Source organism: Argiope bruennichi, chromosome 7, assembly GCF_947563725.1.
Source record: "Argiope bruennichi chromosome 7, qqArgBrue1.1, whole genome shotgun sequence".
Lineage (NCBI taxonomy): Eukaryota > Metazoa > Arthropoda > Arachnida > Araneae > Araneidae > Argiope > Argiope bruennichi.
Window position 1 is genome coordinate 3,531,188 of NC_079157.1, and position 26,251 is coordinate 3,557,438.

General features: G+C 27.1%; 1 protein-coding gene across 7 annotated transcripts in view; it reads left to right on the plus strand.

Moving 5' to 3' along the window:
* LOC129976524 (phospholipid-transporting ATPase ABCA1-like) overlaps window positions 1-26,251 on the plus strand; it is a 184,432-nt gene that overhangs the window by 115,569 nt on the left and 42,612 nt on the right. For 6 of the 7 annotated variants that reach the window (XM_056090138.1, XM_056090140.1, XM_056090139.1 and 3 more), the window contains 16 exons: window positions 5,150-5,241; window positions 7,772-7,842; window positions 8,537-8,630; window positions 10,110-10,251; window positions 11,330-11,478; window positions 11,698-11,834; window positions 12,825-13,016; window positions 15,686-15,778; window positions 15,881-16,145; window positions 17,250-17,389; window positions 18,623-18,745; window positions 19,397-19,600; window positions 21,436-21,638; window positions 21,959-22,135; window positions 22,934-23,156; window positions 24,309-24,530. In XM_056090138.1, coding sequence (XP_055946113.1) covers window positions 7,777-7,842; window positions 8,537-8,630; window positions 10,110-10,251; window positions 11,330-11,478; window positions 11,698-11,834; window positions 12,825-13,016; window positions 15,686-15,778; window positions 15,881-16,145; window positions 17,250-17,389; window positions 18,623-18,745; window positions 19,397-19,600; window positions 21,436-21,638; window positions 21,959-22,135; window positions 22,934-23,156; window positions 24,309-24,530 — 2,430 coding nt within the window. In that variant the 5' untranslated portion in view covers window positions 5,150-5,241; window positions 7,772-7,776. Of the gene's footprint in view, window positions 1-3,642; window positions 3,864-5,149; window positions 5,242-7,771; window positions 7,843-8,536; window positions 8,631-10,109; window positions 10,252-11,329; window positions 11,479-11,697; window positions 11,835-12,824; window positions 13,017-15,685; window positions 15,779-15,880; window positions 16,146-17,249; window positions 17,390-18,622; window positions 18,746-19,396; window positions 19,601-21,435; window positions 21,639-21,958; window positions 22,136-22,933; window positions 23,157-24,308; window positions 24,531-26,251 lie in introns of those variants that run through there. The other variant, XM_056090141.1, reaches the window with a different exon arrangement.

The window sequence follows — 26,251 nt, forward strand, 5'->3', positions numbered from 1 at the left end:
TCAGCACTCTTTTTCCAGATTTCTACTCCACATCCATGGCAAGACGCTTGACCTTTGACTGTTACATTTATCGGGCACTAGACTCACATGCCTGGTTATCTTGTTTGGAATCGAGTTTCCTCTTCTGAGTCCCCCAGCTGAGACATTCCGCCCTCATACATCAGGCTCATTTGTCCATACAGTTATCTTCCATAAATATATCTATTCATTGTTAGATCTAACCTGAATGCAGTAATTTAATGTTTTATTTTTTACCCAGATTTTTGAATTATATGTGCGAATTGATAGTTTTGATATGCAGTCTAAAGTGATAACATTTCCTTTTCATTCACTGTTTATTTTCTGACCATCTCGAAAATTGCCGCCCAAGTACGCATTCATCCATTGGAAGCATGGAAGGGCGGATTGAAGACTAACACTTAAGGCAGGTGTTCAGCACCCTTTGGTGGCACACTAAAGCCTCGTTCTGACGACCTGCACAGACACATTTCCCTCTCTTTCCCTTCTCTTGTGGTTTTCCGGGGTTCTTTGATGTCTGTTAATTTTACCCATAATTGCGAGAAGCTCCCGACAGACGTTCACAGGGATGGGTGGGTCATACAATGGGTCATTTCGCAGATTTACGATCCTATCCGTAAAGGCCACAGGCCGTGGTAACACGACTTAATGCTGGTTTATAGGCTCTTACCAGGGCTGCATGCTCGAGATGCTCACAATTGAACCTGTACTGCAAGGCTCTATTGCTTATATATGCACCTCGAAAAGAGACAATTCATTATGAGTATTTTTATCATTAACATGATAAAATGTATAATATATAATTAAATATGTATGATTGTATAACACTCACGCTAAACAAGATACAAACTTTATCATTTTATTTCCATGGAGATTACATGGAGTATATGGGCGTATATTTTTAATCCTGGAATATATATATATATATATATATATATATATATCGATTCAAGTTTAAAGGATGTTTGAAAAAAAAGAGGCTTCTAAATATATTTTTATTTGGATATTTTCAATAAAATATTATGCAAAATAATTAAAATTAAGACAAAAAAATGAGCTACATTTTTAGACGTTTTCAAATATAAAAAAAATTTGCAATATTGTTTTCAAAATTCAGTGCCATTTGTGCATCCCAGTAGAGAAATCAGTTCAATATATTTTAAAGCGTTTTAGTGAGAAAGTGATGGTGTGGGACCATTTGAAATCCTAATTTCAACTTCATTTGCATAAAAATCATAGAATATTATGTTTTTTAGACTCTGTTTTAAAAGTGCGATAGAACTGTTTAACCAGAATAATAAAACATTAAACTTTTTCATTGTGTCGTTTGATTGCTTAGCTTTCATTCAGTAATAATGTATCGAATCATTAGTCATTTTTTTTTAGCTTTGGCCAGGGGCACAGTGATCCTAATTAAAACAAAATGACCGACCGATTCGTGGTATTTCCCAGCATTTCGGAATATCAAATTGCGTAGTGAAGGTATTGTACAATATCTTGTCTGATCGGGTCAGTGAGCAAGAATGCACACAGCTGTATCCTATGCACTAATCTTCTGAGAAACAGAATAATTTTCCCCAAGTGGTACTTCCAAAATGTCAGAAAATGTTTGACTCTATTGTCGCGGTATCTTTACGATATTTGCGTGATACTTAGAATAGTGAAAAATATCTTTAAAATATTGCAAATAGGTTACTTTTGCTACGCCACTGACAAGAATTCAAACTTGTTTGATATTCTGAATGCCGTACAATATCATGAATATATTACAATAATATTGTTTTTATTTTGTATAAAGCTTAATCCCTAATAGCAACAGTATCAGGGGGGGGGCTTTTTGCAAGTTGAAAATGTTAAAAATATGTTTCTTTTGCTGTCTTAACTAGAAATGATGTCACTTTATGAAACAGACTAATTTATCTTTGAAATCTTGTTAATAGAAAAAGGAAAATAGTTTACATCTCCTTAAAATAGCCTAGCATTTCTCTATTATCAATGGTGTTATATAACCAAGACGATATCTTATAAAAAATATATTTACAAGTTGTTGTTGTTATTTTCATTATAATTCATTAATTCAAACTAGCATTTGAATACAGTAATGCTAAATATGCAGCATTGTCTGTAAATATAAATACATATAAACATATTTTTTTAGCAGTTGCGTATCCGAAGAGAGGAAGCTTTTGAAAATTTTTAAAACTTTGCTTTATTCCATCCCAGGAGGCATAGTTAGTGTTATTATTGTTGTTGTTTCTGATCCCAGGTGGTATAGCTGGCTATACCACCTCCATGAAACCAAAGATCTCTAAAAAGTCTAAAAAACAATAGCGGGTCCCTTAAAATCTCAAAAATAGTAAAATTTAAACATTTAAGAATATGATTGGGGAAGGCTTGATCTGCCTTGCACCAAGGATATTCAGCAAAGATCCTCCGTCCGTGTTGGAAGGTGAGGGATTTGGTGTGTCCACTCAAAAAACGAGAGAAAACCGTTTGCTGTTTTTTAGAGATATTCAGACGGTGACACCTACCAGGACTCTTACCAAAGTGCCAAGAGTGAGCAGGTGGGACTCTCCAAAGGGCACTCGACTCCATCTTTTTGATAGATGAGATTTCAAAATAAGTTAGTATAGTCAATGTACAAAGAATAAGCGGTCAGAAATACGTTCGTCTCCATCGTGACACAAGAGCAAAGAGGCAGAAATCTTTCCCTCATGATTCTATAATGAAATTTTGATAGAAATTTCTTTGACTTGTCTATTTATAGGAAAGGTTAATCTAAGCATCTTTAAAAGAATGTGGTAAACATTATGGATTTTTATCTCTTCATTTGGAGCATGAGAAAATGCAAAAAATATATAGCGCGTGTTTTTATAAATAGCGCAAAATATATAGCGCGCTATATAAATATATTTTTATATAGCGCGTGTGTAATTTATTCAATTAGTCCAGAAATATACAATTATCGTTTTTTTTCATTGTCTATTGTTTTATTTCTAGTGTTAATTTTTTTAATAGTGTCTTCATATCCAGATTTTATTTTTCTGGTGTCTTATTTTATTATTATTGAACAGCAGCCTGGCTCTAGTACTAACAAGCATAAAAACAATTTTTTTAGCGAATCAGCCTTGCATGAACTGATTCTGTAATTCATTTCGTTTTCTTTTTTATTTAAAATTTACTGCTTTGCGTTCCGTCGCTTCGTACTTTTTTACTATACATTACGCCATCAAGGCGATTCTACAATGTAACAGGAAATACAGGACAAAACTAATGCGAAATTGAATAGCATTCCTTCACATTTCATTTGAAAAATAAACAAATAAAAAAGAATCAGTGTTTTGAAATTTATTATTGGTATCGGCCTGTGAATAAAAGTCTTATAATTAAACATTTATTGAATGTTGATTGAGATGTCTGGAAGAAATGCTGAGACTTGCAAATCCCCGTATAATCGGTCCGATCCAGATCGACATTTGGCGCCACTGCTTTTGCCGCCAAAATTCTATCGCTCCAGCAACCCTATATTTCGGGAACACCATCCAGAGATGAGAAGAGGATGCTGCATCATCATCCCGTTGCATCTATAGGAGGAAAAAAACCATCTTGCCTAGCAACGAAGGAGGATTAGCATCGCTAATTCAAATTATCTCTGAACAATCGTTGACACAAGAGAATTCCTTTTAACTTTCTAAAGAAAATAGAAACCTGTTTTGAATTCACGAAAGATTCGAAAAATGAAAGTGACACAGTTTGAGCAGAAAGGCTTACAGATATTTAGGTCAAGTTCAGGAAACTGGGCCTTGTGTTGTTCCTTCCTGCCCTTCGTTAATTATGCGTCAGCTGTAAGTGTATTGGCTTTTATATTTCCGCATCGGTGTTGTTGTTGTTTCATGGTGGCAAGCCACTTCCTCTACAGGGGAAATGGTGGGGGAAAGGAAAACTACGTTGTTTTTATGCCATTGTTTAAATATATTCGTCTCATTGGTGTTTCTTATTTTTTAGGACTTTTTTTTCTATATTGTATTATTTTTAAGAAGATTACATCTTTGTTCCATATTTTATTTAAAATTAATGTCAGTGTATGAATGTTAAAAAAAAGGGGTGGAGGAACCATTTGTGAAATTTCATCAGAGGGAAGGCAGTTGACACTGTGCAGAATGATCACAAATTACTGTTATAGCATAATATTTATTGTAGTTATATATAATGTGATAAAATATGGACTGATTTAAAATATTTTTTATTGATCATGATGCATACCTTTCTTTTGCCATAATTAAGCAAGAAAATTATGTTGCTTAAATAGATAATCAAGTATTTATAATTAGAAAAGACTAAATTTTGTACCTCATATGATCGCAGGATATGTTAAAGTAACTGAATGATTTCGATTTTGCTATCTTACAACCAAAATGAAACGATGAGAAAAGATTATAAGTAAGCATTAAATACTTCATTATATAAACAAGCATTTATCCCTAATTGCAAAAGTCAAAACTCACTGATTTTAAAAGGTTATGTTACTATTATGAAAAGCATTCATGAGTTATTCTGTATATTAATTTGTGGGGTTGACTATAAACATTGAAAGTATTTTCCTGATCTTATGAATTTTTGTTTATACTTGTATTTTAATTATATACATTTCATTTTGTATTTATTTGTGGTTTTTTTAAATACTTTTTTGCTGATATAATTTTCAATATTTATTTTTTTATATTAATTTTTAGTTACACTTCTTAATTTCATTTAAAACTTTTTATTATGTAAAAGGATACAATTCATTGCATGATAACTTATTTTTAACTTGTTATGATTATTGAGTGCAGTTATATGAAACAAAATTGTCATACTGTTTATGTGAGCATCTAATGTGAATTACGTAAAAATTGAATTGAAAATACTGTCATAAAATAAATTCATGATAGTATTTTAAATTTACTTTTTCCTGTCTTCTATACAATCTAAAAAATTTATCCAGAACTTTATTTATGCTTGACTTGCTTGTAAAATGCTAGGGAAATTAATTGCCTGGAAGTTTTGATAAGTGTCAAATTGTAATGAGAATTTATTGTTAAATCATCTTCATAAACATAAATTGACATTTATATTTCTACTTTCTTTTCAGCTTCTTACTTTACCAGCATTTGTTTCCAAGCTAATATAAAGATGTCTTTCCATTGGATTCAAGAATAAATTCATTTTTAATCAACTATCAAAGTAAGTATAAATTTCATTTTAGAATTTAATGAGTTTCATGTTTATGTGATAAATAATTTTTTATATGAGATTTAAATTAAACTTTATATTAAGTTTGCTATAATTTTGCTGTCTGAAAGTACTTTCCTATATGAGAAATTATTCCCTGACCCTTAGAATGTGTTTATGCTTTGAATTTCACGCAATAATGCATTTATTATTATAATTTAGCCAAGAATTCTCTATTTCCCCCTCCCCTCTCTCTTTTCTTTTCCTCTTAGCACAAAAATATTATGCACAATATTTTTAAGTGGTACTCAATTTCTCAATACTGTGCAATATCATAAAAATATCTCATTAATATTCTAAAACTTTTTGTTTGCAATAAAATTCATTTTAATAAATAAAATAGAAAATACTGAGTTGTTGATTAAATAGATTGGAAATTAGAAATAAAATTATTATTATTATTTAGAATTTCAGATTATTTTATAGAGAAAACAGTGATTTTAAACAACTGTTTGTTTATTTGAATAATTATTGAAATTTGTCTTTCTTTCTGATTTTGTGCTAAGTGTTGAACACCATCTTAAATATCTCTGATAAAATTTTAATATTAGGTGCAAGGTGGAAGTATATATTCATAATATTTTAATATCAATTTTGATTTTATGGTTGTTTTTTTTATGTACAAACATATTTATGTTCAACAACATTGTGCTTAAAATTTATTTTAAGGATCCAATGTTAACATTTAGTTTTGTTTATTTCCTTTTTTGCCATCATTTGTTGCAGTCATTTCAACAGCATTTTATAAAAAAATAAAACTTAAAAAAAATTAAATTTTTTGGAAAAAATGGTTGATTGAATTAGAATAAAGTGTATTTCATTAAAGTTAATTTACCATCTTTATTTCTAAATACTATTTCTTTCTTTGAATTAATCTATGTGCTTTTCTACCGTCTTATGAATAAAAAAAAAAAATACATTTTTAAAATTTTATTTTATGTAACATATCAAATAGTAACTATTTTTCAGAAATAATATTAAGTCTTGGATCATTCATTCCTGCTTGTGTACTCTGTGATTAGTTATATATTAAACAGAAACATTGAATACATCTTCCTTTTTAAAACTTTTTTATTTATAGAATGAAGTAGCAGGCTATAATTCTTCAAAACTGTTGGTTTGTACCATATCAATAGTTTCTGTTGCTTCTGATTGGTTTTGTTTTACAGTATTTAGAAAAAGGTTATTTATAGATAAGGAAATATTTTCTTTCTTTCTTCATGTTAAAAAAAAGGATGAAAATATTTGTACAATCTGTAATTATGTTGAAAAATTGCTTGTTCATTTGGTTCCCACCAAACACAGGATTTCATTTGGGTCAGCCCCCACCTTAGTAAAATACCATATTTTGTAGCATGGTTATTGTTTAATTGCATACAAAGTTTCAAATACAGCTTTCTTTCATCTGCAATGGCAAAACTACACAAATTTTGCTGATATGAGGGTTGTGTTTTACATGTTGTGGGCTTATTTTGTCTTTTGCTAACCTGATCAAAATATATCCTTAAGAATAATTATGTGTTCATGCATGAAACAGTTTCTTCAATTGTTATACTAATTCAAAATAATTCTATTAAGATTTGAATGAATTTGTATCAAATTAATGACACTCTTAGTTTAATATAACAAAGTATGAAATAATTATTCATACCAAATAAATCAACATTTGTTATCTATGGGAAATGTATACTCACTTTACATTTTTTTTTAAATAGAAGCTTCCTATATAGATATTTTAGATTAGCTCCTTATGTAGATATCTAGATTAACTCTAAAATTTGTTTCTTTTAGTTATGACATCTTGCCCTCTAACTTTCATGCTCTTTTAGCCTTCCAATCAATGGAGATTGTAATAATTAAATGAATACAGGCAGTAACTATTCTGGTTGATAATAAGAGGAAAGTTATTTAAATATCACTGTACTTAGTCAGCTAGTTCTGAATGTGATCCTTAAACAATTAAATGCCATCTATATGTTTGGATTGAATTGAATTTTAAGCACCACTAATTAATAGTCTATAAACTAAAACTTTGCATTTAAAAGAGTTACATCATTTCATCAATCCCCATCTTTAGTTGAAAGATAAATATTTATTATGTTGTTCATTAGTATCCAATTGTGTGTACTTATCTGTTTGTTGTAAACTTTAGTTATTAAAACTTGTTTACTTTGTAGTTTAATAAACTTCATTATAAGCACTTTTGGTATTCTTGAAAATTGATTTCCCGTATGTAATTCTTCTTTTAGCTGCATATGTATTTGTTACTGTTTCTAACTAAATCTTTTGAAATAAGGTATGATTTTTGCCTACCTTGTCATGGAGAATTTTCTTTGCGTAGCTCCATTTTAATATTTATGAATGTATTAATTTTTTTTTGTCCTTTGTTTTCTTAAGAAATACTTAAAGTGAGATGACATTGGAAAATAGAATTTTTTTAAATTTGTTTTTTTTAAGATTATTTTTTATTTATTTTCTACAGGTAAAATGGGGTTTTGGAACCAACTATATCTTCTGCTATGGAAGAACTTTACTCTTCACAAGAGACAAAAGGTTTGTAAGATTTTCATATTTTTGTTAGAATACACATGAATATAAATTTAAATTATCCTTAATGTGACCAGGTATTTCATCTCAATCAAGATAGTCCTAATATGTGACTGCTTTAGCTTGAAAAAAAAATATGATTTAAATAATGCTTTTGACAATGGCCCTTTATACCTAAAAATAAACAATTTTTATTTGAAAATTAAATTTATTTAGATTTTATTTTTCAAAAACATCTGAAGTGAAAATCTTCTGAAGTATTTTTCTTCCCCACTTTTGCTGTGCATAGAATATGTATTTAGTGGGTAATGGCTTTTCAATATATTAAATATTCTGAATATTAATGTTCATTGTACATAGACTTATAATGTCTTCTTATAAAAATCATTAATTTCTATCTCTTCCATTGTCTTGGATTTCACTAAAAAATTCACTAAATTTTTTCACTAAAAAATCTAGACCATTCTTGATTTAAGCATCTTAGCAGCTAAGCTAGTATCTTCCTTTTTTATATCCAGTTTAAAAGTAGATAATTTATGTTTATTTATATATTTTTTCTTTTAATTTCATGGAAAAAAATTTAATCAAAAAATAATTCTTTAAGCTCATATTTAAATTAAAAAATTCTGATCACGAATTTTTCCAATTTATATGAGTTTTTAGAACAAAAATGAATACAAATAATTTCTATTTATTTCAGGTCCGCCTTATTGTGGAAATAGTGTGGCCTTTATCTCTTTTTCTCATTCTAATGTGGGTTAGAAGTAAAGGCTTAAAATTTGCTGCCCATCAATGTAGGTGTTGATATCTGCTTAAATATTTCATTTTGTTGTTTAAAAAGTTATCATAAAAATTTTATGCATTTAAAAAACATTTGTTTATGCCATTTTATTTTCTTTTATTAGATAAATGTATTATAAAAAATACGTTTATTGATTTTTATGGCATTAAGTTATCCTCAAGTACTAAAAGTATTATCAAGCCCACAAATAGTTATCAAAATATGTGGGGCTATTATCTTTATCATGTAAAGCAGCCAAAGATTTGAAGTATCGTAAATATCCATACGTGCTAAGCCATAAGTTAATAGTTTTATTTATATTAAATGTACTTGTAAATTTTCAACCATATGTAAATTCACTTTCAAACTATTTGTAAAATATATTTTTGGCTTCATGTATTCTCTAAAAATCTTCCTTGAAGGTGAAGATGCTTTAAGAAACAGATTGAAGTTAATGTTTTTTTAAATTGATTTTGTTTTAAATAATGATTTTATACAAAAGTGCAAATTAATTATTGAAGGTTATATTTTTCTTCTTCTTGGATATTCTGTTTAATGATCCATAGTAAATTTTGTAATTCATTTGTTTATTTTTAAAATATATATTATTGTATATGCAAACTTAGATTTTTCCATTATCTTTTTTATTTTTCGCTTTAATTACTCTTGGCTTTTATTCATAATATAAATACTGCATTATAATTTTTTAAAAACTATTAAATAAGAATTTAGAAAATATTTTTGCCTTTTTCATTTGCACTATATGAAAAACAATGATTTTAATAAAGAGTATTTTGCTTAGATATTAAATAAACATTATTTTTTTATTTTAGAATATTTAATTTTACTCATTATTGAAATTAATTTTATTAATTTTAATTAATTAATTAGTTTTATTCATTAATTTTCTTTCTTTCTTTTTTGAAACATGTACTTAAACACTGTGTTTTACTTATTACAAAGGATGACATCTAAAGCTTTAATGCTAGTTTTTAATTTAATATAAATATATTTTATTCATGATAGACTTTGACTGCTTTGTCACTTCATTATCAACTTTTGAATTGGCATTTCTTCAAGCAGATTTACTTGTCTCTTTATGTATATTTATTTTGTATTTTTATTTAATTTGACTTACATGTTGTTCATGTTTGTAGATTAGAATTTTATAATCAATCTTTCACTCACTATCTATGCTGGAATTTGGAATATTATTTGCTTGTGTATTTTGACGACAATTATCTATTTAAATATTTTCAAGGATAAATTTTTCATTAATTAGTTGATTTTTTAAAATTTCATTTTGTGTAATTTCATAAAGAGATTCTACCTATCAGACATTTTTTTTTAAATTCTGGATTTCATAAAAAATTAATAATAAATTATTATTTGATGTTTAAAAACAAAAAAAAAAAAAAAATCATATTTTTAATACTCTAATAAATTTTATTATTTTTTTCAAAGACTAATATATTTTCCCTTGATTTTTCAGGTTATTTTGATGAGAAGGCTATGCCTTCTGCTGGCATCATCCCCTTCCTTCAAAACTCTCTCTGCACCTTCAACAACACCTGCTATCCAACTGTCCACAATGAGGATGCTCGGGATTCTCTTATAGGTTTTAATACTTCTTTGTGAGTATATTGTTTCTTTTATTTATGAGTATATTGAACCCTTAAGTCAGAATTTTGAAATAATTAATTTAAAAAAAATTATAGAGTATGAGTGGTAAATTTCTTTAATTTCATTTCATATGATTCTAATTATTTTAAAAGTATAAAGTTTTCAAATTTTGATATTTTCTAAATACAACAGGATTAAAGTTGATCTCTGTAATACATGTATTGGCTGAAAGTGTTTTGTGGATAACATAGCTATAAATACTGACTATTCGTTGAATGTACCAATTACTCCCAATTGCTATTTACTCTTGCCTCCAATAAATTAGCTTGGTATAACAGGTGCATTAGGTGCCATTACAAAACTGATATACTTTTTCTTCCCAAACAGAAGGTATACTTTTTCTTCAAACAGAAGTTCATGATCATAAAAAAAAGGGAAAAAATGTTATCAAGTTTGATGTATTTATTTATTTTAGATCTCTCTGTATCTAAAGAAAGCCCTATTTGAAGTATTGCCTGTCTGTCTTATTTTAAATGTATGAAAGCAAAAACTCAGAAACACATCTTAAAAGGATGACATTTGGTTTGGTATATGGCTTTAATTTTAAATTCTTGGATTTCTGTTACATTCTTGATAAAGTCTGCATACCAGAAGTCTCTTGGTGTGTCCATTCTTGTGAAGACTGGAAGAAGGAAATTTAGCAAAGGGTTTTATTATAAGAATCGAAGATTTGTATCACATTTTGAACCAAATTCATGAAAAGGTTAACTGTCCATTGATCAATTTATTTATGGATTGGTGAATTAACTCAAAATAAATAGATAAATGAGATTTGAAATATAATATTATCACCAAAATTATTTATTTATATCCATTGGTATTCCAGTTAGAAGGAAGGAATACTTCCAAAATGTTCTCTCACTCTCCTGCCCCATATAATGCATAAAATTTTTCATGTTATGTTTGTGTACCAGAAAGTTAAGAAAAAACATTGATTGCTTTTCTTGAACATTGATTGTAAAATGTGGGAACTCATTTATGTTTGATTTGAAATAAAATATTGAAACTATTTTTTTTTTTTAATTTCAGAATTGTAGATTTTCTTGAAGAATTAGAAGAGACTGTTAGTGATCATTTTACAAAAGATGACAAAAAATTTCTTGACCGAGGTTTGCAAGATTTTGAAAATATAAATCATTTTATAAAAAAACTAACTGATCCTGAAGTTCCTATTTATGGTAAGTTTGATAAATAAATGAACATGATATTTAAAGCATGAATGTTTTTAATATCTGTTTTTCTTTTGTTTAAGAATTTGATTTTTGATTTCTTGCTTTTAATCTTTCTATATTGATATCTTTGATGATTCAAGTTTTATTTTAACATTAATAGCAAGTAGCTATTTTGTTCCTTGTTTTATCTTTATGATGTAGATGTGTTTCGTCTTTTGTTAACAGGTGGCTTAGATGCAAATAATTTATTAAAGAGCAAATCAGCTTTTCGGAGGGCACTACGTCAGAAAAATGTAAAATTGTCGAGACCAGCATTTGATGCATTGACATCTTCTAATATTAATTTTGCAGGCATACAAAAGGTGAAATATTTATTTGAATTTGGTTTTTAATATTTTTTCGTATTTTATAAAAACTGACTTTTGGGAAATTTTTGAATTTGTTGTATGGTAAAATGCAGAATGCTATCTTTAAATTTCATATAGTTATGTGAAAATATTCAACATTTTTACAAAAATTAAAAAGGAATTTTATTTTTTGTTTTGGCACGTGTATACATTAAAAAAGTTTCGATAAATTACACAATGAAAAATATATATAGAAAAATGAAATGAACTTTTTAGAAGTTAAATTTGGTATAGAATTGGCTAAAGTGTTAAGTCCTTAGTTTAGATATTTAACAAATTTTATTACTACAAAAAATTAAATTATTTAAAAGTTGTTGCTTCCAATATTTGTCATGGAAAGCTCCATGTTAAAATGATTTATGATGCAAATTAAGAATTATATTAATATTGATTATTCATGAATATATATATTATATATATTATGTTTGTGACTTTAATGTTAAATTTGTTTGCATTAATGATTCACTTTCAATTAATTTTTCATTTTAATAGGTTTGTGAAACTGTGTAATCTTTTTTGTATTTTTTTTTTTTTTTTTTTTTTTTTTACTTATCTATGTAATATGAATCATGTTTATATAGCATCCATGTTTCTACACAAATTATTTAAGCAGACATGCAGTATTTGTAAATACTGTAATAACTAAGTGAATGTAATGAAAAACTAACATTCATTGCAGCAAAGTTCTTTCTAGATGTTATTTCATTTATAGATTATTTTTATTTTTTTTAACAAAATTATTTATTTGGCAAATGGCCAAATAACATCTTTTTAATTGTATTGTCCATGTCTATATGCTAGTTCAACTTGTCTGTTTTTTATTTTATTTTGAGCACCTGGTGCCATCCATACCTTTTGAGAGATATTATATATTTTGTATACAATAATAAATAAGTCATTTTTATATTAACTATTACTTTTTTCTAATCGCATTCCTTTCGATAGATATTCGATCGAGGACGTCAAAGTGTTGTGGATTATCTGTGTCAGGACAAGGGACTAGATCATCTCCTTGATGCTCCTTCTTTCAATGAAGATGCTCTTTATCAAGAACTCTGTGGATTTAGTTATACCAAAATGAGAAAATTTTCTGTAGAATTAGCAAAGCATCTAAACTATAATGAACTTCTGTTTCAGGTAAGGAATTATTTTAAAACTTCAATATATTATTATTACTTCAATATATTAGATGTTTCTGATCATGGTTTGTTTTTCATCTTTTTATTATTTTGAAAATATTCATTTTTCCCATTTGTTCTAATTATTACTGCAAATTTCAGCAGTAATTGTTGTCTTTACTTAACCTGTTTATTTCATTTAATAAAGATTTCTTTTTTTCACTCTTTTACAATCAGAAATTCGAACTTCTGATTTTATTTGCTAGTTTATAATATTTCTTCTTTGAATGTTTTTAAAATACAATAACCTGAAAACATTAAAAGTTTATTGATTTAAAATTGTGCTCAAATGTTTGCTTTGACCAAAATCAAAACCATATTGCATCACTGGGATATGCATAAACAAACTTCAAATGTGTGTTGAAATAAATTCTTGAAAATAGTCCATATTATGTTGTGATATGTTTTGTTACTAAGTGGTCTGTATCTCTGTGTATAAATTCCATTACTGTTGTATACCACTTTTACAATATCTATTGTATAGATTCCACCACTTAATATGGCCCTAAGGCTGTCAAAAATCTGATTACTTTTAGACCACATTGTATTCTTATACTCTATGTGCTGTCTTTCTATGGATTTGAATTATAAATGAAATTGTAATTTTAACAAGGATTTATGACAAATTTAAATAATTTCTTTTATATAATTTTAATTCCAACTTAGAGAAATATGAGCTGAATATGTGCCATATATGTGTTTTGAGTAATATACCTGTGACTTTTTGTTTTTAATGATAATGGTTCAATCCTAGGTGTAAAATTCAATAAAGCCAATGGTCTATGTTTTTTTTTCTCATGTAGGAAAAGAAAGTATTGTAATTATTAAAAAAAAAAAAAAAAAAGATCATCTCCACATTTCAGACCTCTTGAGTTCAAAAAATATATTTTTCGAAATATGTCTTATCTGTCTGTGGGCATAATTCAAAAACCCTTCGAGCTGGATGGATGAAATTTGGTAAGCGGTCTTTTGACTAAATTTGTACAGCTCTGTCATATTCTGAAAGATGTCCATATGCAGAAAGTCTCGCTGTGCAAGTACGAATGAACTTTAAAACTGCAAAACATAACAAACTAAATGGATAAAAATCTATCAAAAATGGATAATTACTATCAAAATGCAGAAGTATGTCAAATTATATGAACACCGAAATTGATAAGGATTTGGCAGTTTGTCAATCTGCATTTTTGCTTGCATGATATATACATATATTTACTTTAGAACTCAAAAATATAATGATTAAGATAAATAAAATTTGTTGCAAAATTTTTTCATTTAAAGTTTAGGCTTTTTTAAAAATCAAATTTCAAACAATACGCCAAAGAGTTCATTGTATATAGATCTATACTTTCACATGCATGTAAATGCAATAACTCAAGAATGCAACAACTTGGATAAATGAGATTTAGTACACAAATTAAACATCTAGTGTAAGTCCATATCAAATTTTGAATTAAATCTGACAGGAAGTTAGCCATTTCTCAGTTTGTATTTATGCATGCATGCATGTTAATGCAATGACTTAGATGAATGAAATGTGGGACGCTGTTTTCGAATATAAATTATAGCTTTGTGTCAAATTCTAAACAAATACAATCTGTTGAAGTGTTAGTTGTATGCCATCCTGTCCATTCTGTTGCATGTAAACACAATAATTCAAAAACACAAAGACTTATTTTTTTTTTTCATTTGATTGAAAAATATTTTATCCAAAATATAAACTCGATTTTCAGGATTACACTATGATGCAAAGAATATTTATATGCGAGACTCTAAAAATAAATATATGATCAATTGCAACATTTCATTCCTACAACCTTTTTTGTAGGAAGCAATGTAAAGTCCTTACAACTTTTGTGCTTAGAAGTTTTAGGGAAAGCAGTCCTGCTGGTTTTTATGTATAGTTATTTTCAGCTACTATCAGAATAATTTCTTATTTTTGAGTTAAGAATTATATATATATTACAAGTTCTGAAATGCATTATTAATAAAAGCATTCAGAGTAAAAAAATTATATTTTCAAAAATTCAATAAAATATTTCTTTGGTTTATATATATATATATATATATATAATATAATATAATATAATATTGTGAAAAATGAAAGAAAGGTCACTCATTTATTTTATATTTTAAACACTTAAAAAAAGTTTATTTAAAATTTGAATTCTGTAGACTCATTTTAAAGACTATTTAAGACATTTATTTAAAATAATGGTCTTTAATGAGCATATATAATATGCATTTTCACTCAATAATAATATAGATTCATTTCCTATTTCTTGAAACTGGAATAAGATTTTCTCTTCTATTCTTATTAATTATAGAATATATTTAATTTTTTATACTAGGTATTTCATATTTGTTAGAGAAAAAGAATGCGTGTCTGTAAAAAATATGATTTTTTGGGGTTCAAGGATTGGAATTTTTATTTTGATATTATATGAAGTCATATATACACATGTTCAGTTTCTGAATCATTTTCCATTTATTATCAAATGCTTATCAGCCAAATTTCTCTTCATTAGAATTAATTATCTTTTTTTGTATCGAAGTAATATTTGATTTCTTCTGTTTATGTGTCATGATTGTCTTAGAACTTTTTTAATTCATTCTTCTTCATTTCAGTTATCAAATGTTACTTATAACAATACTGGAAGGAATTTACATATACATGAATGGCAACATATCATGAGTTCAACTGCAGACATGCTAAAAGATGTAAGCATTTAAACCTATAATACTAGAGAATCCATAAAAAGATTCTTTTTTTATTGTGTCTTTTAAAAATCAATTATGTTTCTTTCTTTTTTTTATTTATAGCTAAGGAATTTGAATGGCCTCTACAATTTACTATTGAACTTTGATACTACTTGGCAAAAATTGGTAGAAGTATTTATAACTGATGATGAAAATAAAACTTCACAATTGATTCAGTTATTTACTTGTGGTCGGAACATGTCTTCTCTATTTGACCAAGATCAAGGTGGACCAGCACGCCATTTTGAAGAATTAAGACAGCAGATGAAGAATGAAAGAGAATATTTTAAGAATGATGACTTCAAATATATATATGACAATACTACAAGTAAGATAAGAGTTTGTTACTCAAGAATTATATGAAGTTATAATCGTTAAATGTATTAAGATATCACTCAGAAAAGAATGAAATTACATGAGATTTGACTTAATTTAAAACAATTGTTGTAAATCTTGTTCAAAATATTTAAAATTGTAAAAAAAAAAAAAAAAAAAAAATGTCACAGATCTGCTTTGCAGTATGATTATATTTTTAAAGTTTTTCAGACCATTTTCACTAGCAAGCGCTGCAAGCCCATTTTCCTTTAAATATATTTTTCTTTCATTTGGTATGAAAATAAAATTAAGTATTTGTTATTGCAAAGGAAAATCATGCATTACTTGTGTTTTGTAATATTAAAAATCTAATTCAATTACACGCAGTAAAATTTTTATGCATTAAATTCTATTGCATTTGGTGTCAATTTCATTAATTTAGCATTTGACACATAGTATATGTTGTACAAAGATTATTTTAAATTATTTTATTCATTGTGTGGTAACCAATATTAGTGTTATATCTTACAAGCTATTATACTTTACTTTTCTGAAGGAACAAACATGAAAATACTTTCTCTATGCCATTCTTATTCAATTGGTATGAAATAATTAAATAAGACTATTGAATTGCCTGTTGGTTATATTTTCTAAGTAGACAAAGAAAGAATAAACTAACTCTTGGTTTAAAATGGACTGCAAGTTTTTCTTCCCCATTGATTTGTAAAAAGAAGAAAACAATTTCTTCCTTTTGTATCAAATTCCTTGTTGTAAGGAGATATTTTGATGTCTTTTATATGTATTATTTGAAAACAAAGAATTCTGATGCTAATATACTATTTATATTGTACATATGTATTCCAGATTTCTGAAATATTATAAAGGTAAAACACGCAATAAATATTGTGATGTAAAATACTCTAGACTGATATTTTAAATCATTCCATTCATACCATTTTTTAATTTGGCATGTTATTAAAAATTGTCTTTCTTCAATTTTATGCATTTTATAAAGATTTTTTATTTGTTAATCATATACATATATTAATTATTAAAATGCTGTAATTAATATTTATTCTTAAAATCTTTATATGTAATTCATTTATTCCCTCTATAGCTCCCAAATGCAACAATTTATTTCGAACTCTGGAGCAAAATCAACTGACAAGAATGTTGTGGAGTCAAATGAAACCTTTTGTTAGAGGAAAAATTATTTATTCACCAAAAAATAGAGCTGTTGATAAAATTATTTCCAGAGTAAGTATTTCATTACCTTGTATTTGATTTCAAAGTTTTGAATTTGTCAAATATTTTTTACTGCTAAATAACATTTAATTACATATGAACACATGTTAACTGTAAGAAAGTTGATTTTATTAGAGCTAAGCAGACAGGCTATATTTCTGTATATTTTAGACAAAGAGGTATTTCGGTATTTTAGATATTCACTTTTGATTCACTGCTGAAAAAACATTTTTTTAATGAAGACAGTTCAATAACAGTTTGATTATTTATACAGAATACCTTGTTACTACTGCTCATCTAATTTTAATAGTGTTTCCCTGATCTGTATGAGAATTATTTTAGAGTAAAGCAAGATAATTAATCATCAATGATCTTAAAATTTGCATTGAGAATTTCCTGTAGAGTTTTATCTTGCCTAGTATCTATAAGCATCATTGTATATTTATGCGTAGGTTGTGATGTGGTTTCTGAAATTCCATAGTTTTTAAACTTTTTCATTTATAAATAGAAACATTTCAAAAATCTTCTCTTATAACTTTTTTTAATATTGTAATGTTGTAACTACCAGTTTATGATTCATACTCTTTCGTGTGATATTTGTTTTTTAATAAAAATTTTAGAATATTCTATCTTTCAGAATAATAAAAAATATATTTTATATAATTTTATTTTTATAAAATTTCCATTTAAAACTATTTTTAAACAATAAAACAATGCATAATTACCACTGCATGATCTATTTTACTATAAAATTGTGGTTAAAAATTGAAATCAAGTTTTTGCATTTTTTTTTTCAAAAGTGTTGTTTATCATATTCCACTTCCTTTTCCAAACCACCTCTAAATGATGAGGGGAAAAAATTTCAGTATATATTATGTTTATGAATCTCAGAAGTCATATTTATCAAGTAATTTTGTCAAATATTGTGCAAATTTCATTGTGCCATCATAAGAGTTAAAACATTTATGTGTTTAACTCTTTTTCAGATAAAATAAATAAACTAATTATAGTGTCCCTCTTGCCAGTTTGATGCAATAAGTCATTGCCATCCGAAATATAACAAACTTCTAGATTATAGATTTAATATCTTCACTTTTATTTATTTGTTGCCATGCAAAGTAATTCATGTATAGTTTTAAATAGTCTTTCTTCATTAGAATACTCTATTTGTTAATTATATATTCTTGATTGTTTAAATGCTTTATGATTATATTTGGAAATTAAAAATTATTTTATCCCTGAAAGGTGAACCAAACATTTCAACCCCTCGTTGATGCTGTTGAATTTAGTAACCAATGGCTGAACCACTATTCTCATTATGTATCTGATTTTTTAAAAAACAATTCAAAACGTTTTGAACTCTTGGAGGTAAGTTGATATTTTCTTAGAAGAATTTATGTTTCAGTTGCATTAATTTTATTTTATGTTTTTGTAGATAGATTGATAGGCACATTGGCACGTCTATTAACATGCACACACGTACACCAAAAATTTTTAAAACTAAAATTCAGATCCTGTTTGAAATATTGAATCGTTTCCTTACAAATTTTGTATATACTTGCAAATACTGAAATTCTGTTATTTTTTAAATTTTAACCTTTCATAACATGGTATAGGTTACATGATATTGCTGAATTTTGTTGTAAAATTTTGCTCATTTGTTATTTTACTTCTCCAGAGTTTAAGTATTATTTCCTTTTTTATTAATTAAGTAGGATTAAAGATGAAATAAAAGTTGATGCATATAACTGGAGATCTATTCCCTGATGTTAGGTGAAACAAGTTTTGCATAATGTTGCCTCAATAAAATCTTGAATTATAAAAATTTTTAAAGGAGAAAATATTAATTAATATTCTGTAGTTTCCCAAATCTTATATCTTAATAAGTTGCAAATTCGTTTAATGAATGGTATCAAATTTTCTCTCTATGTAGATAATGTAATTATTTGAATCCTGTATTTCTGAATGAATATACCTGCAACATGATTATTTGAATGTAATGCATAATAATCTTTTCAGGAATTATTTAAACCAGAAAACTTTCCTTATGAGGATATTCTCGGTGATTTGCTCATCAACACTTCTCTGTCAGGAAACACAACAGCAACAGCTCTTTCCCTTCTACAATCTATAAATGAATTGGCTAGAAATCTGTTTTTAAATACTACTGCTTGGTTTGACAAAGTGAATGTGGTAGTTGAAGAAGTGAGAGATTACTTGCAGGTAAGACTCTTCATCATATTGGCTTCTGACAAGATATGCATTTAAGATACCTTCATTTTTTCAACCACCATTAATTTTATTAATTCTAATAAAGAACTGAAAATACACATATTGCTGTTTAAAATATGTCAAGTTTTATAAAAATTTATTTCTTTAAAGGAGTTGTTTTAAGACTGTAAATGAATATATATTGAGAAAAAAATAATAAACACAAGTTTTTTGTAATGTCTGTATATATACAGCATGTATTCTTTGTACTTATAAAAGGAAGAGTTTGTATATGTGTCCATATCCATATAAATATATTATAGTTACAGCTATGAAATTCTGCGTATAAATAATCATAATGGTGGCTCAATTTACCTCAAAGCCTGGAATTTCTTTTTATTTAATGTTTAATATTTTAGTTAATATTTTGCATTTGTTGAATTAACTCTAAAGATATATCCAAAAAATTTTAATTGGAGAATTTTGAAAGTGTCACAAAGCTGTAATTAAATTTAGTGCAAACTTTGGTAAAATTGCTTTAGAAACATCCAGTTAATGAAATAAGTTATTGGTGAAATTTAATCAAGTAAATAAAATCTTTTATTTAGTCACTTTTTTTTTTTGCCACATGACACTTGATCTAGGACACTTGACTTCATCTAGAAGACGTGAGAATATTGAGCAGGTGTATGATTTTGATGCAAAAAAAATTGCTGTTCATTATTGAAAATGAAGGAGGAATTTTTTAACATAACAAAACATTATTTAAACCACCATTCAATAAAGTTTGGCAAAGCATAAATCCATACTGAATTTATTTCTCACGTTTTAACAAAAGAACAAAAATCGATTAGATGTACTTATTGCAAAGACGTTGTTTTGACTGCTGAAAATATTTCTAAACTTCTGTAAGTTGATTTAGTAATGATGAAGCATAATATTTTCAGTATATGATCCTAAAACAAATTGATAGTGTACTAAATAGAACTCACACACACACACACACACACACATACAAAAACCACAAGCAAAGTTCCATCCTAAATCAAAACAAAGCAATTTCATAATAATGATATTATCTACAAAAAATTATTGGTGAATATTATTTAAATACTTTGAAATGTTTGATCCTTAATATTCGTTGTTTTAGCAGTTAGTGTTTGTGAAATGATGATGCACTCTGTCACAACTTACTTAATGTTCATCATTTTTTTTAACAAAAAATATCATCTGCTTGTTAAAAGATTGTTATTTTGATAGTGTTTTAACTTTGCAAATAGATTCAATATGTGTCTTTGAAGTAAGTATAGAAAGTTTATTCGAATAAGTGCTCAAATGAAGATTCAATTGTTGTAATAAGTGTATTGAAGCCAAATAGACATATTTCGAAGAAAAAAAAAAGTAATATATATATATTTCTTAGACATGCCATATATCGTTGGTGATAAATTGTTTTTAAATTAAATGCAATAATTGACTGCTTATTCCAGATCCATTTATATAATTTTGTGCTTTTATGTGAAAGTTTAATTCTCCTAATATCCTAACATGGAATTTTAAATGAATCTGGTTTTACTTTGCTGACCCATTTATCTACACTATTTCCATTCTGATTCCTCTTCTCGTGGTGTGTCATATTTTATGATTATCTTTTACTTAAATCAAATAATTTTCAAAGAACAAACCACAAATGAGAGTGTGTTTTTTTTTTCCCTTGAAACCTCATTTCTTTTATTTTTACATGGTATGATTAACTTAGCAAATAGATTTAAAAGGAAATGGATGATGTACAATGTTTTCAATGTTCATATGATCATCTTTGATTGACCATTTTATGTGTTTTACAGTGCTTCGAATTGAACCGGTTTGATGGCTATGATAATGAAGGTGCTATAGAGCAGAGAGGTATGGAACTCATTAAGGACAACAAGTTGTGGGCAGGAGTTGTATTTACTAACCTGCATGGAAAAAAACATCTGCCTCATTACATTCAGTACAAAATTCGTATGGCCTCTAGCAAGGTGGACAGCACCAAGAGAGTAGAAGATAGGTAAATGTATACCTTATTGTGGTTTGATTATTTTCTCTTAGATCATTTTGATTCATGTTATTTTTCAATTATATTTGTATCTGTGCAATAACTATGATTTCTACTTCAAGAATTTTTGCGATTTTTGTTATCTATTGTTAAATTGTACTAATCTGCTTTTAATTTATTCTAAATAAGTATACTAATAATTCATTAGAAAAGACGTAAAATAATGCTAGGCAATAACTAGACACATAATTTCATGTGTTGAATTATTTGCTTATTTTCTAATTTTTAAAGATTTGAAAGACAAAATGTTGCAATTCTTTCTTTCTTTCCAGATTCCACACCCCAGGACCCAGAAGAAGACCAGGTATTGACTTGAAATACATAACCTTTGGTTTTGCTTACCTTCAAGACATGATTGAGCATGCTATCATCAAAGAGCAAACAGGAAGAAACAGTGAGACAGGCATTTATTTGCAGCAGTTTCCATATCCATGCTACATCTTTGATCAGTAAGTAAATAAGCATGTTGTTTTGCATTTCTAGAATAAAATATGTGTCATATTGATCCTCTTAGTAAATACAACTGTTAAAGAGCCTATTTCAAAGTTTCCCTTTAAGGCAAATGAAATAAATATCTTTGACATGAAAATTGAAGATTTTTTTTTAAAAAATGAATATAAGGAACAACAGTCCTTTAGCAATTTTTGGTGATTTCATAGAAACATTGATTTGACAATTTTCAGATGATTAAATAAATTTAATTTCTTTAACTATTTGGAATTTGCTGCAAAAGTAATTATTTAATATAATATTTTTGGTAAAAAAAATTAATAAGCATACATTTAGAAGATGTGAGGAAAAAATGTGCAGTGGTCTCAAATTTGCTGGTCTCTAAACATTCTTTACTGATGAACTGATCCCCATTGTGTTTCTTTTTTTTTAGCGTTTTTATTATACACTTTTATTTGTTTTTGACTTATTTCATAGATGTAATGATCGAAAATTGTAATCGAGCTTTCATTTGCTTACTGAAGGGATGGAGTTTTAAAATTTTGTGTAGTATTGGTAATAACAATTAACTAATTTAATGTATCCAAAACATAATTATCCATTCATTTTTCATTTTAACCATAATTATCCTTTCTTTAAATATAAAAATAAAAAAAAATAGAAAATAATTAAAATTTAAAAAATCTGCTTTTTAGCAAATTAAAATGTGTGTTTTGAAGAAGTTTTTCAGTTACATTTATGGCTTGCAAACAATCCATATTAAAAGTCTATATCATTCTTTCAACTGTGTTTTTCAGGTTCATTATGGCACTATCTCGTACTTTTCCTCTTTTCATGGTCTTATCTTGGGTTTACTCCAGTGCGATGATTATCAAGTCTGTTGTGTATGAAAAGGAACATCGTCTGAAAGAAGTAATGAAGGTCATGGGTCTCAATAACGGAGTCCTGTGGCTAGCTTGGTTCATCAAATCCCTTCTCAGCATGATAGCGTCTTGTTTCCTGCTCATGCTTATACTTGTGGTAAGTGAATTCTTATCATATTTTATCTGTTTATTTTTTCATATAGAAAAAAATTAAATGATTTTAAAAATTAATATATATGTATTTTAAAAATTAATATATAATTTTATTTTGTGTATGTTGTAAAATTTAATGAAGAATAAATATTGAGGAAGTAAATGAAATTAATCTGAAATGTTTTGAATGAAATGAATGGTCCAGAGAAATATCTTGATGGTGATGTTTTAATAATTTGCAGACTTTTTTTGTGTGTACATTTAGAATGTCATTGATATAGAATTTAATTCCTACTAAATTGTGAATCCTATTTCTGGGAAATAATATGTTCTTAAGCATTTCTTTCCCATACATTTTTATATGATATTTCTTTTTCCCTATGGTATTATTGGTGCTATGAAACATAACGCAATTATATTGTGCAGCATTATATAATAGTTCACATATCCTATTCATCATGAATATGAAATCTTGTTTATACGAAAGCAAAGATGAACTGCTTTGTACATTTTTTGTTTGTTTGTTTTCTTCAAATTTCTTTATTTTAATTACTTAAATAATGCAAATTGCAATCTGCATAATTTGATAAGATAATATCATTAAGAATAACAATAATTATTAATTGTATTACTTAAAAGCATTTCTATCAATTAAAAATCAAAAATGATATTAATATGGAAAAAAAAAGTAATTTAACCTATAAGATGAGATTTCAGACTTAGAAGTTTTTTTTTATTCCTCTGTTTACATACTCATTTTGAATATTTTGTATTAAAATAAATAAATAATTGCTACAGAAAATTGGTAAGGATTTTATTTTTGACATTTTTTATGCATTTATCAAATGATACAATTTAATTGGAGATACTGTTTTCAAAAAAAAGATAATACTATACACTATATTAACTGAATTCTTACTTATCATGTTCACATTGTTTTCTAGATTAAAAAAGTATTTGTTGATTTTATAATAATAAAAGTGTCAGAAGCCATGATGTATCTGCATTATATAAGGCTGTTGTTAATGAAATTTCAAAATCCAATTTGTTATTTAAAAATGAAGTATATTAAAACATAAGTTAATATTTGAAAATTGTGTAATTTCCAAGGATACCAATCACTGTTTACAATCTTTTTTTTTTATTATTATTTCAGTATGGTAATGTTATGGAGAACAGTGATCCTGGTGTAATATTCGTTTTTCTCCTGTGTTACTGTATATCTACCATCATGTTATCATTCTTCTTCAGCACTTTATTTTCTCGAGCTAACATAGCTGCAGCTGCTGGTGGTATGTTGTTCTTTGTTAGCTATATACCTTATCCTTTCTTAATCATGTGGGAGGACAACATGTCTCTACTGCAGAAAGGTGGTGTTGTAAGTACACTTTCTTTCTTTCTTTTTTATTAAAAAATTACTAAATGAAACATTTAATAAAGGATATGTGCTTATAACATTAAACAGAATAGAACACCGTCTCAAACAGTTTCTGTAACTATTCTGGTCACTGAACAGTTTGATGGGCATGTTACAGGAATTTTATTAAATACCAAATATTTACATTAGAAAGAAAAAAAATAATTATGTATAGAATTTACTAGCATATAAGAAAGGATAATCAAATCAAACTATTTACAAAGTTTTCCTACTTTAAAAAATTATTTGGAATAATAATATGCAAAAAAAAAATATTAAGTATGAAAAAAAAAACATGAATTCTATGTTCACTATATCATGACAAAGTGGATGAGGATGCAACTATAAAAAACAAATAAAAAATAATTTGGTTAATGGTAATAAAGAAAATCTGTGTTTGAAAGATATTTATGAATGCAAATGAATATGAAGAAACTGTGGTGCTTCCCCCAACCCTAGTCCTTGTGAGTATGACACTTGATGTTTTAAGCTAGGGAGGCAAGAAAATATCTCTATTTTCACTGATAAATTTAATTATCCTATGGAAAATTTCGCCAGGAAAGGAAGTTGCTGGTGAATCTTTTCAGCCATTCTTTTCAGGGCTTGGTGATGGTTTTTTCATATGCCAAGAAATTATGAGGATACATTCTGTAGCATAATGAAATGCCATGCCAATCTCACTATAACTGCAATGTTCACTTTCCGACAGAACCTTTTGAGGTAGGCAGGAAAAGGGAGTCATATTGTGCAAATTCTTGTACTAACTGATTAGACTTCAATTCAATTTCATAATTCAATTCAATTAGAAATAGAATGATTCAAAAAGCTCTTACCTGTCAGAAAGGAAGTGGAGGCAACTAATGGATTTTTCACATTTTATTCACACACAGCTAGCATATTTACAGGAAAGACAAAGCAATACAACTTGACATCACCACGTACACAACAAGATTGCCAATATAAACAAAACCCCGAGGGGGGCACAGCGCCCTCGTTCGGAAAACCTTTGACCTCGAGGGGTGAAATAAAATGTTAGCACTAACAGGGCTATTTAAGTAGAGTGGCCATGTTATTATCTGCCAGTGATCACAATACCTGCAGAGACAAATGTTGAAAGCAGGCAATTTCACCTTGAAAACTATGTGAGAAGGCAAATAAAAACATTGTAGATCATCATTGATTTATTTTACAAAGATCTTCTACTCTCATTGATAAATCAATTGTGTGTAGAACTACTCTTCTCCATTTCATTTCTTTCACTCTTAATAATAGTTTTTTTTAAATAAAATTGTTAATTTTCAAGATTTGCCGCAGAAGGCATTGCAATAATTCAAGTTGTTCATTTATTGTTCGGTCTTTCTATGTCCTTACTCTGTAGTTATGATTTTTGTTTTTATCATTATATTTTTCATTTTTGGAGTATTTCAAGATGCACCATCCAAGCATATATTGCTTACAGTTAGAATTTTTTTATATAATACTGAATACAGTTTTTCAGTAAATAAAAATACATAAATATTAAATATCATATTATTTATTTCTTTTTAATATTTTTTGTGTTGTATTAAAAATATTTTTGTGAAGTTAACCTAATATTTTTACAAATAGAAATATGAAAAATTAATTTATTAAATTAAAAATTGTTGCAGATAATAAATTGGAATTGTTGATTAGCAAGGATT